At 38.9% G+C, this 13,317-nt stretch overlaps 1 protein-coding gene across 1 annotated transcript in view; it reads right to left on the reverse strand.

The window, feature by feature from the left end:
• adam12b (ADAM metallopeptidase domain 12b) overlaps nucleotides 1–12,947 on the reverse strand; it is a 144,187-nt gene extending 131,240 nt beyond the window's left edge. Inside the window, 2 exon segments of the mRNA XM_047350627.1 lie at nucleotides 12,438–12,567; nucleotides 12,570–12,947. Coding sequence (XP_047206583.1) covers nucleotides 12,438–12,567; nucleotides 12,570–12,812 — 373 coding nt within the window. The 5' untranslated portion in view covers nucleotides 12,813–12,947.
• Nucleotides 12,948–13,317: the final 370 nt, after the last annotated feature.

A 13,317-nucleotide genomic window follows, 5' to 3' on the forward strand; every position in this document is an offset into this window, starting at 1 on the left:
AAAGACTTTCAACTAGAAATAAGTCATCAGCTAAACATATGAACAGGCTTCTCTTCTTTGAGACAAAAAGTACAAATGTATTTTTCATCTTGACTGAGATAACAAAAGACCTGCTTTAACAATTCAATCTTATTTAGTCCAAGCCTGTCAAATACCGCTGTGTTGTTAATACCCTGTGGCACCTCAGACATAAATAACACCTCTTGGCTTCAATGCGGTGACAAAACAGCAATCACAATATTATTTGGCAAGATCAAATGCAGGGAAATCCATCACACTTGGAGGTAAAGAAATGCCTCAGAAAGCATAAAAACATAGGACCTTATTTTATGACCTCAATTTTAATTTATTAATTTTAGTTTTGCATGCTATCAGCTAAGGTTAAGGCAGTAAAAACTCATAGTCGGGTTTAGGAAATACTTGTCAACATCCTAAATCATATGACAAAGGTATGGATTTGTTTTTTACGTTAAGATTTTTTCGTGCTAGTGGTCTTTATTGACAGTAATCAGACAAGAAAAGTAAAGAGAAAGAGAATAGGGAAGATGTGCAGCAATGTTTGTCACAATGTTTCTTATTTAACCACATCCGTTAGTTTATGTAAAAGCATGTTCAATGTCTACACAATAAAAAAATGGGTATATTTTGTAAAGCATTCGTTCCTATCAGGTCCATGAAGTATATGGAATGCTTTTGAAATGTAATGTTGGTGTAGTGCATATGTATAGGGATGAAGGGTGTAAAATTCAGTGATTAACTGTCTAAGGAACGGGGCATGTTATTTTTTACTTGATGTCACTACCTTGTTCTTCTCAAGCGGTTGACCAATTATCAGTTGAATTAATCAGGCTGCTGTCAGTTGGAGCTACTCCAACAATTCGGAATGTAGAGGTTAGTGAATCTTCAGTGCAGACAGTGACTTTCCATAGCCTATTATGAGATTAAGCAATGTTAATAACCGGTGTCATTGATGTGACATTTGAGTAGTACAACTAAATGCCAAAGCAGTTTAAGCATATCCAAAAAAACCACAACACCCAATGAAAGCTGATGCTGGAAGATCTTTTACAAAAGGCAACATATCTTCTTGTGCTATTCAAAAGCAAGGTAGATATGAAATAGTATGAACTAGCATATTTGTTGAGGAAGCCGCAGTATCTGAAATTTAAAAACACAGGACCTCCTTGCTGCTGTCAAGAGTTTGCGGTTCTGGAGGACAAAAGCGGCACCAGGACATCGGCAGACGCATTGTGGATGGTAACATTTAATAAGCAAAGTAAACAGTCAGGACCCAAAGGCAAACTGAGGAACCAGGGCTGATAACGGGACAACAGACGAACAGGATAACAGGAGGATATACGGACAACCCGACAAATGAGGGAACAGAAAACACGGGTTTAAATGCAACAGAAATCAGGTGGGTACAATCAAACAAACACAACACAGGTGCGCAGGGAGACAATGGGAACTACAAAACATCTAACAGAACTTAAACAGAGAGGAACCAGATCTATAAGGACAAATAAATAAACTCATCTAACACAGGAATCCTAGGGAGTAATCTATACGCAAATATGAAATGATGAACCTAAACAGAAACTGAAACAGCAACTGAGGAACATAGGGAAAACAGACTAGGAACTCAAAACTCAAAGCCCCGAACTGACAGATTCTGACAGCTGTAAGGCAACAATGTTTATAACTCCGCCACCATGCAGGCCCAACAAATAAAGTAAAAAAATAATAATAATAATAAAACTGTGTTTAAAGTATCAATTGCTTTTAAATGTACACTAATTCAATCAACGTAATGAGTGGCTATTGAAAACGAGAACATTTAAACATCACACAATTTTGGAATTTGATCAACAGGTGTATAATAAGCCTTAAATTGGGATAACCTCGTTTTAAAATGTAAGGTAATCTTTGTGGATCAATCAGAATTAACAATATGTTTAGTATAATTAGACTTGTATAAACATTAATTTCATATCTATTACAGGGTTTGCACACTTTTCCCACAGTAAAATTCAAACACTTTTTAAGCATTTTCAAGGTAAATTTTCAAACTTTTCCAGCACCAAACTTTGGAGCAGTCTCTACCCCTGTAAGCATTTTCTTTATTGAGCTTTATCACCACAGCACAGCATTGCCTATATGAAGGGATCATATCAGCAATCTAAAATACTGCGCAACTGATTAAAATTCTCTAACTTATGGTATTAATATGAAATGGACATATAGGCAGAAGGAGCCCAAAAGACATCCGAGGTACAGCACGCATGACGAAACATTGCCAAGCCACATAATTTTTGCGTAATTAAACCATTAGCTAACCGCCTTTACTAGCGTTTTCAATAAAAATGTTTTGTTGTTGCACATTTTACAGTACAGTAGATGACATGAAGCCCTAGCTCGATCAATCCTATAACCAATCAATTTGGAATATACCTAGAAGTTGCAAGCTAGTTTAAATTTAAGTTTCCCTCCCACTGCTATGTCTTACTGCTCTAGAGCGGTGACACTCCTGTCGCGAAAAGCTGCAGGTCCTTCTTGCATATGTTGAAGGAACCATGTTTTGTATCTAGCGTTTTCAAACCAGCAGTCATTAAAACGGCAACCGCCTGGCATGCTGTTTTCTCCCATTCACGAGAGACGTGTGTGACTAGCAAGATACAGTTACGTTCTCAAAGTAGGTCTGCTACATAGCTATGCCAGAGGATGCTGCCGGCCCAGCGGCTGGTCTTTTCATCAGGTAATGTCTACTGCTCACATGCTGGTATTACGAAAAAGAGCAAACCCACTCTGAGCGGCAGCAAGGCTTCCTGAGACTTCATTAAAAGGCAAAATGATCGCTCTCCATTTTGTGCCTAGGTCTTTAATCAAACTGTTAAAGTGCTCTTTATTACAAAACTTTGAAGTTAGAATATCAAGCACTTTCAAGGACTATATACAGAAATCAATCACTTTCCAAACCTTTAAAACACCTTGTTAAAATTCAAACATTTTCAAGGATTTCAACCCTGCCATTATAAATCTTAATTCAGTATATTGATAAAAAAAGAACTTAGGACATGACCTGTTTGGATAAAAGATCATGATAAGACTTTTCCAGGTGACATGTCATTTCCACATTGCCAACAGAAGAAAAGCTTCTTCTTCTAGCATCCGCTTCTGTCACACAAACCCTCTGCCTATTTTCTTTCTCTGTGGTCCTTGCTTTCTTTTTTCCTCCCTGGTAACTCCTCATTCAACATCCTTTGTCCAACATATTCACTACCCCTCCTCAGCACATGTTTTGCATATTCATGCAGGCTAACACACTAAAAGGTCTGCACATTTTACACACGAAATTTGATTTGCACCTGGTTTGTAAATCAGCATTGCAATCCAGTTTGCACATTTTTTCATACATGCAAAACTTCTGAAGATCAGACCCTAAAAGTATTTTAATAAAAGAAATTATACCCCATTCCTAAAATCTCCTTACTCTAATTGCCTTAAATAAACAAGAACATGTTTGCCGAAGAACGATAAATTCCAACAGAAAAATGAATCAGAGCCTTTCATCCTTTTAAATGTATTATGAATGAGTGCCCCTTTATTGCATATATGCATCAGACAATCCTTCTGCCAGATCCCACATCACTCAATTTCCAAATGATGACACACAGAAATAATTAGCACTAAAGTTGAGAAAGTGCTAATCCTGAATGAGGGTCCTCTCAGATCCATCCCAAACAGAAAATGCCCCTCTTTATGACCCAACAGAGCAATCATCGGCTCACACTGAAAGCACTAGTAACATGAGACATCTGGGGATGGATTGTGGAGGTTTTGCTTGTGCGTCCCATTCCCATCCTGTGGGAGCAACAGAGGAAAAGCCAATGCCCTTCTTGTCTCGTGCAGATTTTGGGATTATGTTACAGAGCCAGCGGAATTTGAGATTTGAGGAGTTAATGGGAATTTATTACACGTGACACCTAAAGGAAATCTGTGAGAAAGATGAGATTCAGTGAAATTGATTTCTAGCCATGCTGGCTGCACAGTTTCATAGATCAGTTGGTCAATCTGTCAGTTCAGTTCAGCCAACCATTTTAGTCAGGTTTTTACAGCAACATTTACTGGTTTTGAAGTCTTTGTACACAAAACTGTTTTAGAGTATTACTCCTACTTTGTCTAAATTATGCACTGGACTGCCATTTTCAGATTTAACTTAGTTTATTTCATCAAGGGCCTTGTGATGGACACTTATCTTCCAATTTTTGAAACCATAATCACTACTGTATAGTCAAATTGTTAACAGTTAAACCTTTTCTGTCTTAAAATAATTTGTTTATTAAAGTCTTTTTGTTTTGTTTTTTTATATATCTTCTTATATGTTGCTTCTTATAGAGAAATTTGTTAAAATTATTTCAAATGTATTTACATCATAATTACCTCCAGTGGTTCCTAAACTTTTCAGTTTCCAACCCCCAGACCTTTGACCTGGTTAAGTATACAAACATTACAAAGTCAAATAAACAAAGCTATAATGGAAGGATAAACAGCATCAACTGGCAACACATTTTTTTATTTATTCGTATGTAATGTTTGTTTATTTATAGCTTATAAATTTATAGCAAAATAATGCTTTTTAAAATCTTACTTTTCCATCATCACGATGTCCCTTTCACTAACCCTTAGCTTTAGCATCTTAGACACCATGATCAAGGTCAGGTGTGGGCATAAATAACAGTGAAAACGCATCTAACTGGCTATAAGGTTGGCAAACAGTTTGTACATATAGCCCCTTCAAACATTATTGCCCAACAAAATAAAAATAAAACAGTTCTTTGCAATTGCAATATTTTATACAACGATACTGCAGTGATGCTTGTTATTCAATATATCATGCAGCTCTAACCGGAAATTAAAAAAAACAAGTCTTTAAACAAAATGTGAACTACAGCGCCATGAAAAAGTATTCCCCCCTTACATATTTCTTCTATTTTTGCTTTTGCTCATACTACAAACCCATTTTTATATTTGATAAAGACCTCAGAAAATACCTCAGTAAATACAATATTTTCAAATGATGATTTCATTTTTTTAAGGCAAAAGGCCAATTTCACTAGCCACACCCATACCGGATCACTGACAGACCTGTAGAATCAAGATATCACTTAAACAGTCTGACAACATCAATCTCAACACATCAAAACACCATGCCCCAATCCAAAGAAATTCAAGAGCAGATAAAAAGTAATAGGTATCTATCAGTCTTGAAAGGGCTAGAAAGCCATTTCTAAGGTTTTGGGACAAAAGCAAACCACAGTGAGAGCCATTGTCTACAAATGGAAAACACACAGAACAGTGGTAATCATTCCTACAACTGGTTGGGCAGCCAAAATTACTCCAAGAGCACATTGATGACTCTTCCAGGAGGAAAGCCCTGCATGCCTCATTTGCCTCAGTTATGGTCGGTGTTTATGATTCAACAAGAAATTCAACAAGGGAGAGTAACAAGGTGAAAACCACCACTGACCCTAAAGAACGCATAGGCCCATCTTAGAATCCCCCCCAAAAATCTTGATGATTCTCAAAACCTTGGGGAAAATATTCTATGACCTGGCAAAATGAAAAAATTTAACTTTTTGAAACATAACATCATAGCACAGCCAACTATGGTGGTGGTAGTGTGATGGTCTGGGGCTATCTTGCTGCTACATATTTTGTTGTAATTAGGGGAACCCATGAAGTCTGCTCTCTATCTTAAAGCCCCGAAGGAGAAGGTCCAGCCATCAGTTTGTTACCTGCCCAAGTACTCTTGGGTTAAACAGCAGGACTATGGCACAAAGCATATTAGCAAGTCCACCTCTGAAAAATACTAAATACAGCTTTGGAGTGACCTAGTCAAAGTCTGGAGTTATTGTGACATGACCTTAAACAGATGGCCATGCTTGAAAACCTTCCAATGTTGCTAAAATTAAAACAAATCTGCAAAAGAGAGTGGCTCAAAATTCCTCCAAAGTGATGTAACACATTCATTGTCAAGGTTAAAGCAATTTGATGGCACTTGTTGCCACCTAGGAAGACACAAACAGTTATTTGGTTTAGGGAGCTACGGAGGAGGGGGGTAAAAAGTATTTACCCCCTTGGCATTTTTCATGTTTTTTGCCTCATAACCTGCAGTTAAAACAGATTGTTTGTGATTTTGCACCGTTTCATTTACAGAACAAGCAAACAACAAATAGGACAAAATAACAGAAAGCATCAGCATGCATAACTGTTCGCCACCCTTAAGTCAGTACTTTGTAGACACCTTTTGTTGAACTTTTAGCTGCATGTCGCTTTGAAAACGTCTTTTTGAGCTTGCCACATCTTGCCACTTGGAGTTTTGCCCATTCCTCAAGGCAAAACTGCTCCAGGTCCTTCATGTTTGATGGTTTTCACTTGTGAAGAGTAATCTTCTAACCATAGATCCTTAATTGGATTAAGGCTGACTATGACATTCTAACACATTTCAATGTTTCCCTTTAAACCACTCAAGTGTTGCTTTAGCAGTATGCTTTGCGTCATTGTCCTGCTGGAAGGTGAACCCCCGTCCCAGTTTCAAATCACAGGCAGAATGACACAGGTTTTGCTCAAGAATATCCATGTATTTAGCACCATCCATCTTTCCCTCAACTCGGACCTGTTTCCAAGTCTCTGCTGCTGGAAAATATCCCCACAGCATGATCTTACCAAAACGATGTTTCACTGTGGGGATGTTGGGACATGGCCCTCTCCTTGATGGCCAAAACGTTAAGTTTTAGTCTCATCTGACCAGAGCACCTTCCTCCATATTTGGGGAGTCGCCCACCTGCCTTCTGCAAATTCAAAACGTGTCTTCTTAATTTTAACACTAAGGATTTTTTTCTGACCATTCTTACAAAATGTCTCTATGGAATGTTGGGCTTATTGTGGTTCTATGGACAGAGACGCCAGTCTCTGCTTGAAATGCTGCAACTACTTCAGGGTTACTTTTGGTGTCTGTGCTGCCTCTCTGATTAAGGCGGCCCTCTTTTGGCAAGTTTATTGTGGTACAATGTGCTTTCCATTTGAATATGATTGATTTTAAAGTGCTCTGGGGGACCATTGATGATTTGAAAACCGTTGCAAGACACTGTACGTTTCCCATAGCACCAGGTTGGTTTAGATAGGCGTTTTTTTTTGCCTTAGAAATGAAATCGTCATAATTTAAAAACAGCTTTTTATATTTACTCTGGTTATATATTTCTTCAAGAGGGTAAAAACATTTCTAAGGCACCAGTCTGTTAATGTTGTATATGTACATAAAGTGTAAGGAAACAAACAGGTATTTGTACTCCCATAGTACAGAGTGGTCCAATCCACCCCTACCTTGCATGGTTCGACATGTTTACCTCTTGTGATATTCTTTCAAAAGAGCTGCTATCCTGTCCATCAAACACGTCAATATAAAGGGCAATAGTTGGAGTGCTTGGCTTGATCCAATCAACAACACCTTAAGATAAATACACTGACAGAGGTGTGTGACCTTTCTGTTGAGAAATTATTGATGTCAGGCAACCCAGCGGTCCATCCTGCTGTGCAGCAGTGTGAGTGTCAGGCCTGAATCATTTTCTTAGCCTTTCTTGTTGTGTCCTTGTTCTCATCCAAACAAAACCTAATATTTCTTTAGACTTCTTGTCAGAAGAGAACAAAAACTAACTGCTGGTTTAAAGATGATGATGATGTGTTTGTGTCTATGTGTGAAAACACTTTTTCTTTCTTGTGCAGCAATTTCAGCCACTCATTCATTGATGAAAACATACAAAAAACACTTTTCTCCAATCCACAATCAGTCCACCATTTATAGCATAAACGTCCACAGCTTGCTTTTTACAGATGAGTTGCAGGAGGATGGACTCTGGGTTGCCGTCTCCTTGACATCTATTCCTTATTTCTATTCTTTTGCCTTATAAAGTCATATTTTTCTCTTTACCACAGCCCAAATTTTCTCACAAAGATATGAACGCTTCACAGCAGAACACATTCTATCACAAGTGCAGGAAGGTGGCTTCACACCCTTTATGTCAGGCTGATGTAGACCAATGGGAAATGAATCCCCGCTCAACGATCAAACACAACTGACTGCTGTTTGTAAAGGCCCTATAGGTGGGAGCTACAGTTCTGCTGTCAAACACCCAGGGTATTGTTCACTCTCTTCTACTTAAGGGTTTTAAATCAATGCGCAGGCATTAATTCACTCATTGTGAACAGTTCCTGCCTCTTGGTTTGTGTCCTCTCACGTTGCCATATCATTTGTTGAATCTGTAACTCTGATGCTTAACTCATGGAGATGTTTCTAACAGTGAATGTCCATCCCTCATGGCAGACAAATCAATGTCAGTCTGTGGTCAAAATGTCAAGCAGCATTCACCCCAACGATTAAAAAGATAAACATGGGTGAGGTTATTCCCTGAATGGTTTTAGCAGAACTTTTTACACAATCATATGTCAGCAATCCACCACAGTTTGATTGGTTTGAATTACTTCTCAGAAAAGCACGCTGAAAGCCGAGCAGTAAACCTCCGAGGCCCAAGAGCGTGTACTTGAATTTCTCTTTTAGGGGCTCTCAGGACAGGCTAATTTCTCCTCTGCCAGTCTGTTTAGACAACAAAGACTTTCTAATCTTTCCAATTAATTGTGTCTGAAGGTGCAGTCTGACCACCTGATATCCTCAAATTTAATCCAGGTCATTTAGTGTCCTCCCTAATTATTTATTGAGTTTCCAACCCAGATAGACAAAAAATCTGATTCTTAGAAAAATGGTTGATATAAATTCGACAAATAAGAGGCATGAAGAGATAAAGTAAGTAGACCCAGAAACTCAAGCTACTTGATGTTTGTCCTTGTTGCTTTAACACTTTAGAGAAGACTGAGCTCTAAAAGTTAGTAAGATTTAACATAAGTAAATGCTGAGAATTTCCTCCATGCCTTTTTGTGCCTTGGCAATTGTGGTCACTTTGTCACAGAACAAACTGTCTTTGTAATGCTAGCTATGCTAACACCGTTAACCGCTGTGTAATTTGTGTAATATCACCTCCGTTCAAACTAATATACAGCAAGTATTTAATAAATACTTATGGCATGAAGAATAAAAACAAATTTTGTCAGTGCTGTTCCTATATTCTCAATCGTTAAAGCATTACAAAAACTGGGGATCAGAAATTGACCATCAAATTCTGATTGTAGGATCTCTGCTAAAAGAAAGTTATTTTCGGCAGAACAAATTTTTCTGCAAGTTTCATGTCGTGGAAGATGTTAGATTGTATACTTAAATACTTACCTAACTAAACTTAATTAACTAGGTTGTAAAACACAATAGAGTGTAAGCCTTTTAAAAGGATTATATGAAGAACATTTAAATATTTATTATCAACATTTTTAACAAAACATATTTTTATCTGCTTATAGGAAAGGCATACACCAGCTTCAAAATGACTGCAGACAAAAGCCAATAAATTCTGATGCATCACTTGCTTTAGTAACTGCTAACACAATAGTTATTGAAATGTGGCCAGGTATTTGGTTGCAGTTGAGCGCTGGCAGTTGAGTGCTGGCACTGAAGCAAATGAATATCAGTCAGCAAAACAGTCTGTCTACTTCAGCTTGGGCTACAGAACTAACAGTGATGGAGTGTTGGTGGCAATGAAAGAGGAAGACAGTTCATCTCCATAAGCTGCAGTGAGCTAGAGTACATTTTCATACACTAGTCCATGTTTGGTTCAGCCTGGCATTCATTAAAAATCTGGCTTAAGTAACCATTTGTGTCGGATTTATGTCGCAGTAAAGCCAAACCACTATGGATAAATATCTATTTATGGATTTTCTAATACCTCATGTGTAAAACCGTCCTTTACAGATTTATCTGCTTTATTCGTCATTTTCAAAACATGTTACAAATCTGTCAAAAATTTAAAATGCAGGATTTTGATTTTCAGAAAAGCCTGTTTCATGCATAAAATTCATCACATTAATACCAAAATGGGAGTTGATAATGTACGGAATAACATGTTTTGTCCCTGCTTAATTAGCTCAGACACCCTGAAGCCAGCTTTTTATTATATATTGTATTACTGCATCTTTGAAAAGCAGATCATATGCCAAAAATTCACCTAGCTTTACCTTTGCACTCTGGTAATGGAACTGCAGCAGTTCCCACTTTGTATCAGTTAAAGGAACATGTAAGTGTTAGTAGGTCATTCTGCTTTGCTAAACAATGTGATGAGTGTGCTCATTGTAGGACACAAACCTGAGGAAAAACTGGTTAGTGACGACAAATGATCCCTGATCTGATAGCCTCTCTGCAGGATAAACTCTTTAAACAGTCAGTCAGTCATTTTCTATACCGCTTCTTCCATAGTGGGTCGCAGGGAAGCTGGTGCCTATCTCCAGCACTCTACGGGCGAGAGGCGGGGTACACCCTGGACAGGTTGCCAGTCCATCACAGGGCAACACACAAACAACCATGCACACATTCATTCATACAGCTAAGGGCAATTTAGAGTGACCAATTAACTTAACAGTCATGTTTTTTGACTGTGGGAGGGAGCTGGAGTACCCGGTGAGAACCCACGCATGCACGGGGAGAACATGCAAGCTCCATGCAGAAAGAGCCCCGGCCAGGAATCAAACCCAGAACCTTCTTGCTGCAAGGCAACAGTGGTACCAATTGTGCCACCGTGCAGCCCGTCTGGTTAAAGAAACCAATTAGGGAAAATAATATGGGTATAAGTAATTCTTTAAAGCGGTTATTCTGTCTTGAGTAGGGATATCCAGTTGTCATGGTGACTTCAAAATCCCGAATTTCTATCTTGTACCTTTTACAACCATTAACAGTAACACTGCAAACATGTGCCATTGCATTAGGACGGGCTGCCTATCTCTGAGTAAGCATCACGGTGCAAGCTTTCTATACACACCCTCACTTCAGGTCCAAGTGTTTCGAAAAACCCAGAGACACTTGGTTTGCCCTTGTAAAGGCCAGTCAGCATGCCGACTGACAATAACTTACAAATTCACCTTTAGGGTATTGTTGCAGAAATTATTGACCATGGGATAAGGATCCAGCACGGTGTGACTGAGGGACAGGGTTCCTATTCCTGTTTAGTTTCAAAATTCCATACTATACATGTAAAATTTCTAATTTAGTATCTAATAACTAATTAAACCAAAATTATCCAGTTAGTCCTTTTTGGCACTTTTATTCAACCGCCCTGACTGCTGACACTTAAATTGCAGCATGCCATAGATAGTCTGGAACCATCTCCACACAGGTGGAGTGGAGCTGTAATAAACAAGAGCCAACATCCTGCTGACATCAAAGAGGCTGCACTATTTCAGCACTCATGCTGCCCTTTCAAACTCGTCTTGTTCCTTGCATTTATATATGAACTAAACCTGTGGGTGAAAGCTTTAAAGACTCCACACTGAGTTGATGTGAGCAGTGAACACCTCCTGAGCTGTATATCATTTGCTTCTGGTGCCAGTTTGACCAGTATAGTTAATAATGCTGTAGTGATGCAGTGAATCTAGGAGAAGCCTATAGAAGCTGCATTGGATTCAACAGTTACATGACAATATTATAAATTACGTGTGCGAACTTGTAATATTTCCACAGTGGGTAGTTTTATACTCTCATAAAACACAATGAAGATTCATTGATATTCAAAGCTGCCTGTATCACCACAGGAAACTGAAATTCGTGTTTATTTGAGTCTGTCTTATTTTCTGTCTGTAGCTTTGATATTTGCTCGTGTTACCACAGCCACATGAAATATTTGCACTGTGCCACAATGCTCTAGCCTAGCTCCCCCACACCGTTTTCACGGGCTTATCAATTCAGCAGAATAAATTTAGAACATCTGAAAAAAAGATCCCGTTTTGGTTTACGTTTTGAAAGCCAGAGATGAAGCTGCATCCTCCTGGATGTTAAACTCATCTGTTCATCTGACAGCAGCCCGACTTCCTTTTATTGTTGCGCAAAGATGGATCTACAAAAACAAACTGCATCCTTTCAGCCTTCCGCTAACTGTGACGTACACAACATGACTACTAGATACATAGAAGCAACTTTAGGGGTCTGAATATATAATAGAAAACTTAAATGAGATCCGCACTGCACACATTTACAAGATTGGCTCTACATCTGTAGGGCGAGGTAGTTTTGATAAGCAGCACATATTTTATAGGGGACTTACCAGTGATTTGTTGTAAACTCAATTCCTCAAGTTCAATTCCTTCCATTCAGTTTATTTATTCTGCCCCGATTCACAACAAATGTCCCATTAAGGAAGTTTGCAAAACATTCTGATCGAGTTTATATACAGAAATGAACTGTCAATTTAATCCAATGTAAACTGATTGCATATATTCCAATTCCAACTCACCCTCCTTTATGCTGAAAACCTCATTCTTGACATGTTCCAGGGCCGTGGATAGACACCAGACATTAAGCGCAAAGCCCAGAAAGGCAAAGTTCCTCCGGCGGCTCCAGCTTCTCATCGCGCCCGGTGCTTGGTGGGATGAAACGGGGGGGGAGAAAATCCTCCAAACACACAGATATAGGTTATCAGTCCAGCGCCTCCAGACTCTGCACGCCAACTGACTTGATTTAGAGACGGGTTTAGCAGTTCACAGTAATTTAAGAGGGGAAAATATTAAAATGAATAAAAAAAAACTGACTTCAACGAGAAGCTGCTGGTTGTCAGAAACTTTTCCCTGCAACAAGCAGCATATTTCAGGCCACAGCGTGGGAGAAACATACAGATACACCTGCAAGATAAATGCTTTTTGCCTGAACGTGTCTCTTATTATAGGGTTGCGTTAGAAAGCGGAAGAACAAGCAGATCGGTAGAGAGAGGATGTAGGAGAAGAGGGTGAAGCAGCGGACTTGCCGGAGCAGCAACATCTTACCATGTGCGCTTTGGATTCTGCTGGGTCCTAAAATGGGTTAGGTTCAGGAATCCTTCCCTGCAGAAAATGTGTCACCCTTCTCCCAGGCCGACCCTACAGATATGCGATTAATGCGGCTGTATTGGCTCCCCCTGCTGGCCCCCAAGAGAGCTTGAGTTCACACAGAAAAGGTGGACAAACGCGCCCTCTGTATACATATTAAGAAAAACCTACATAGGTTTAAGGTTATGGTAATAGTGGTAATTTGAAGCCAATTTAAAGATTTCTGCTGCTGTATATATGCTTTAGAAACGTTTCATGCACATTATAAATTATTTTAAATAAATCAGCAAGTATTTTGTGTGGGTTGCCGCT

Source organism: Girardinichthys multiradiatus, chromosome 22 (genome assembly GCF_021462225.1).
Source record: "Girardinichthys multiradiatus isolate DD_20200921_A chromosome 22, DD_fGirMul_XY1, whole genome shotgun sequence".
Taxonomy (NCBI): Eukaryota; Metazoa; Chordata; class Actinopteri; order Cyprinodontiformes; family Goodeidae; genus Girardinichthys; species Girardinichthys multiradiatus.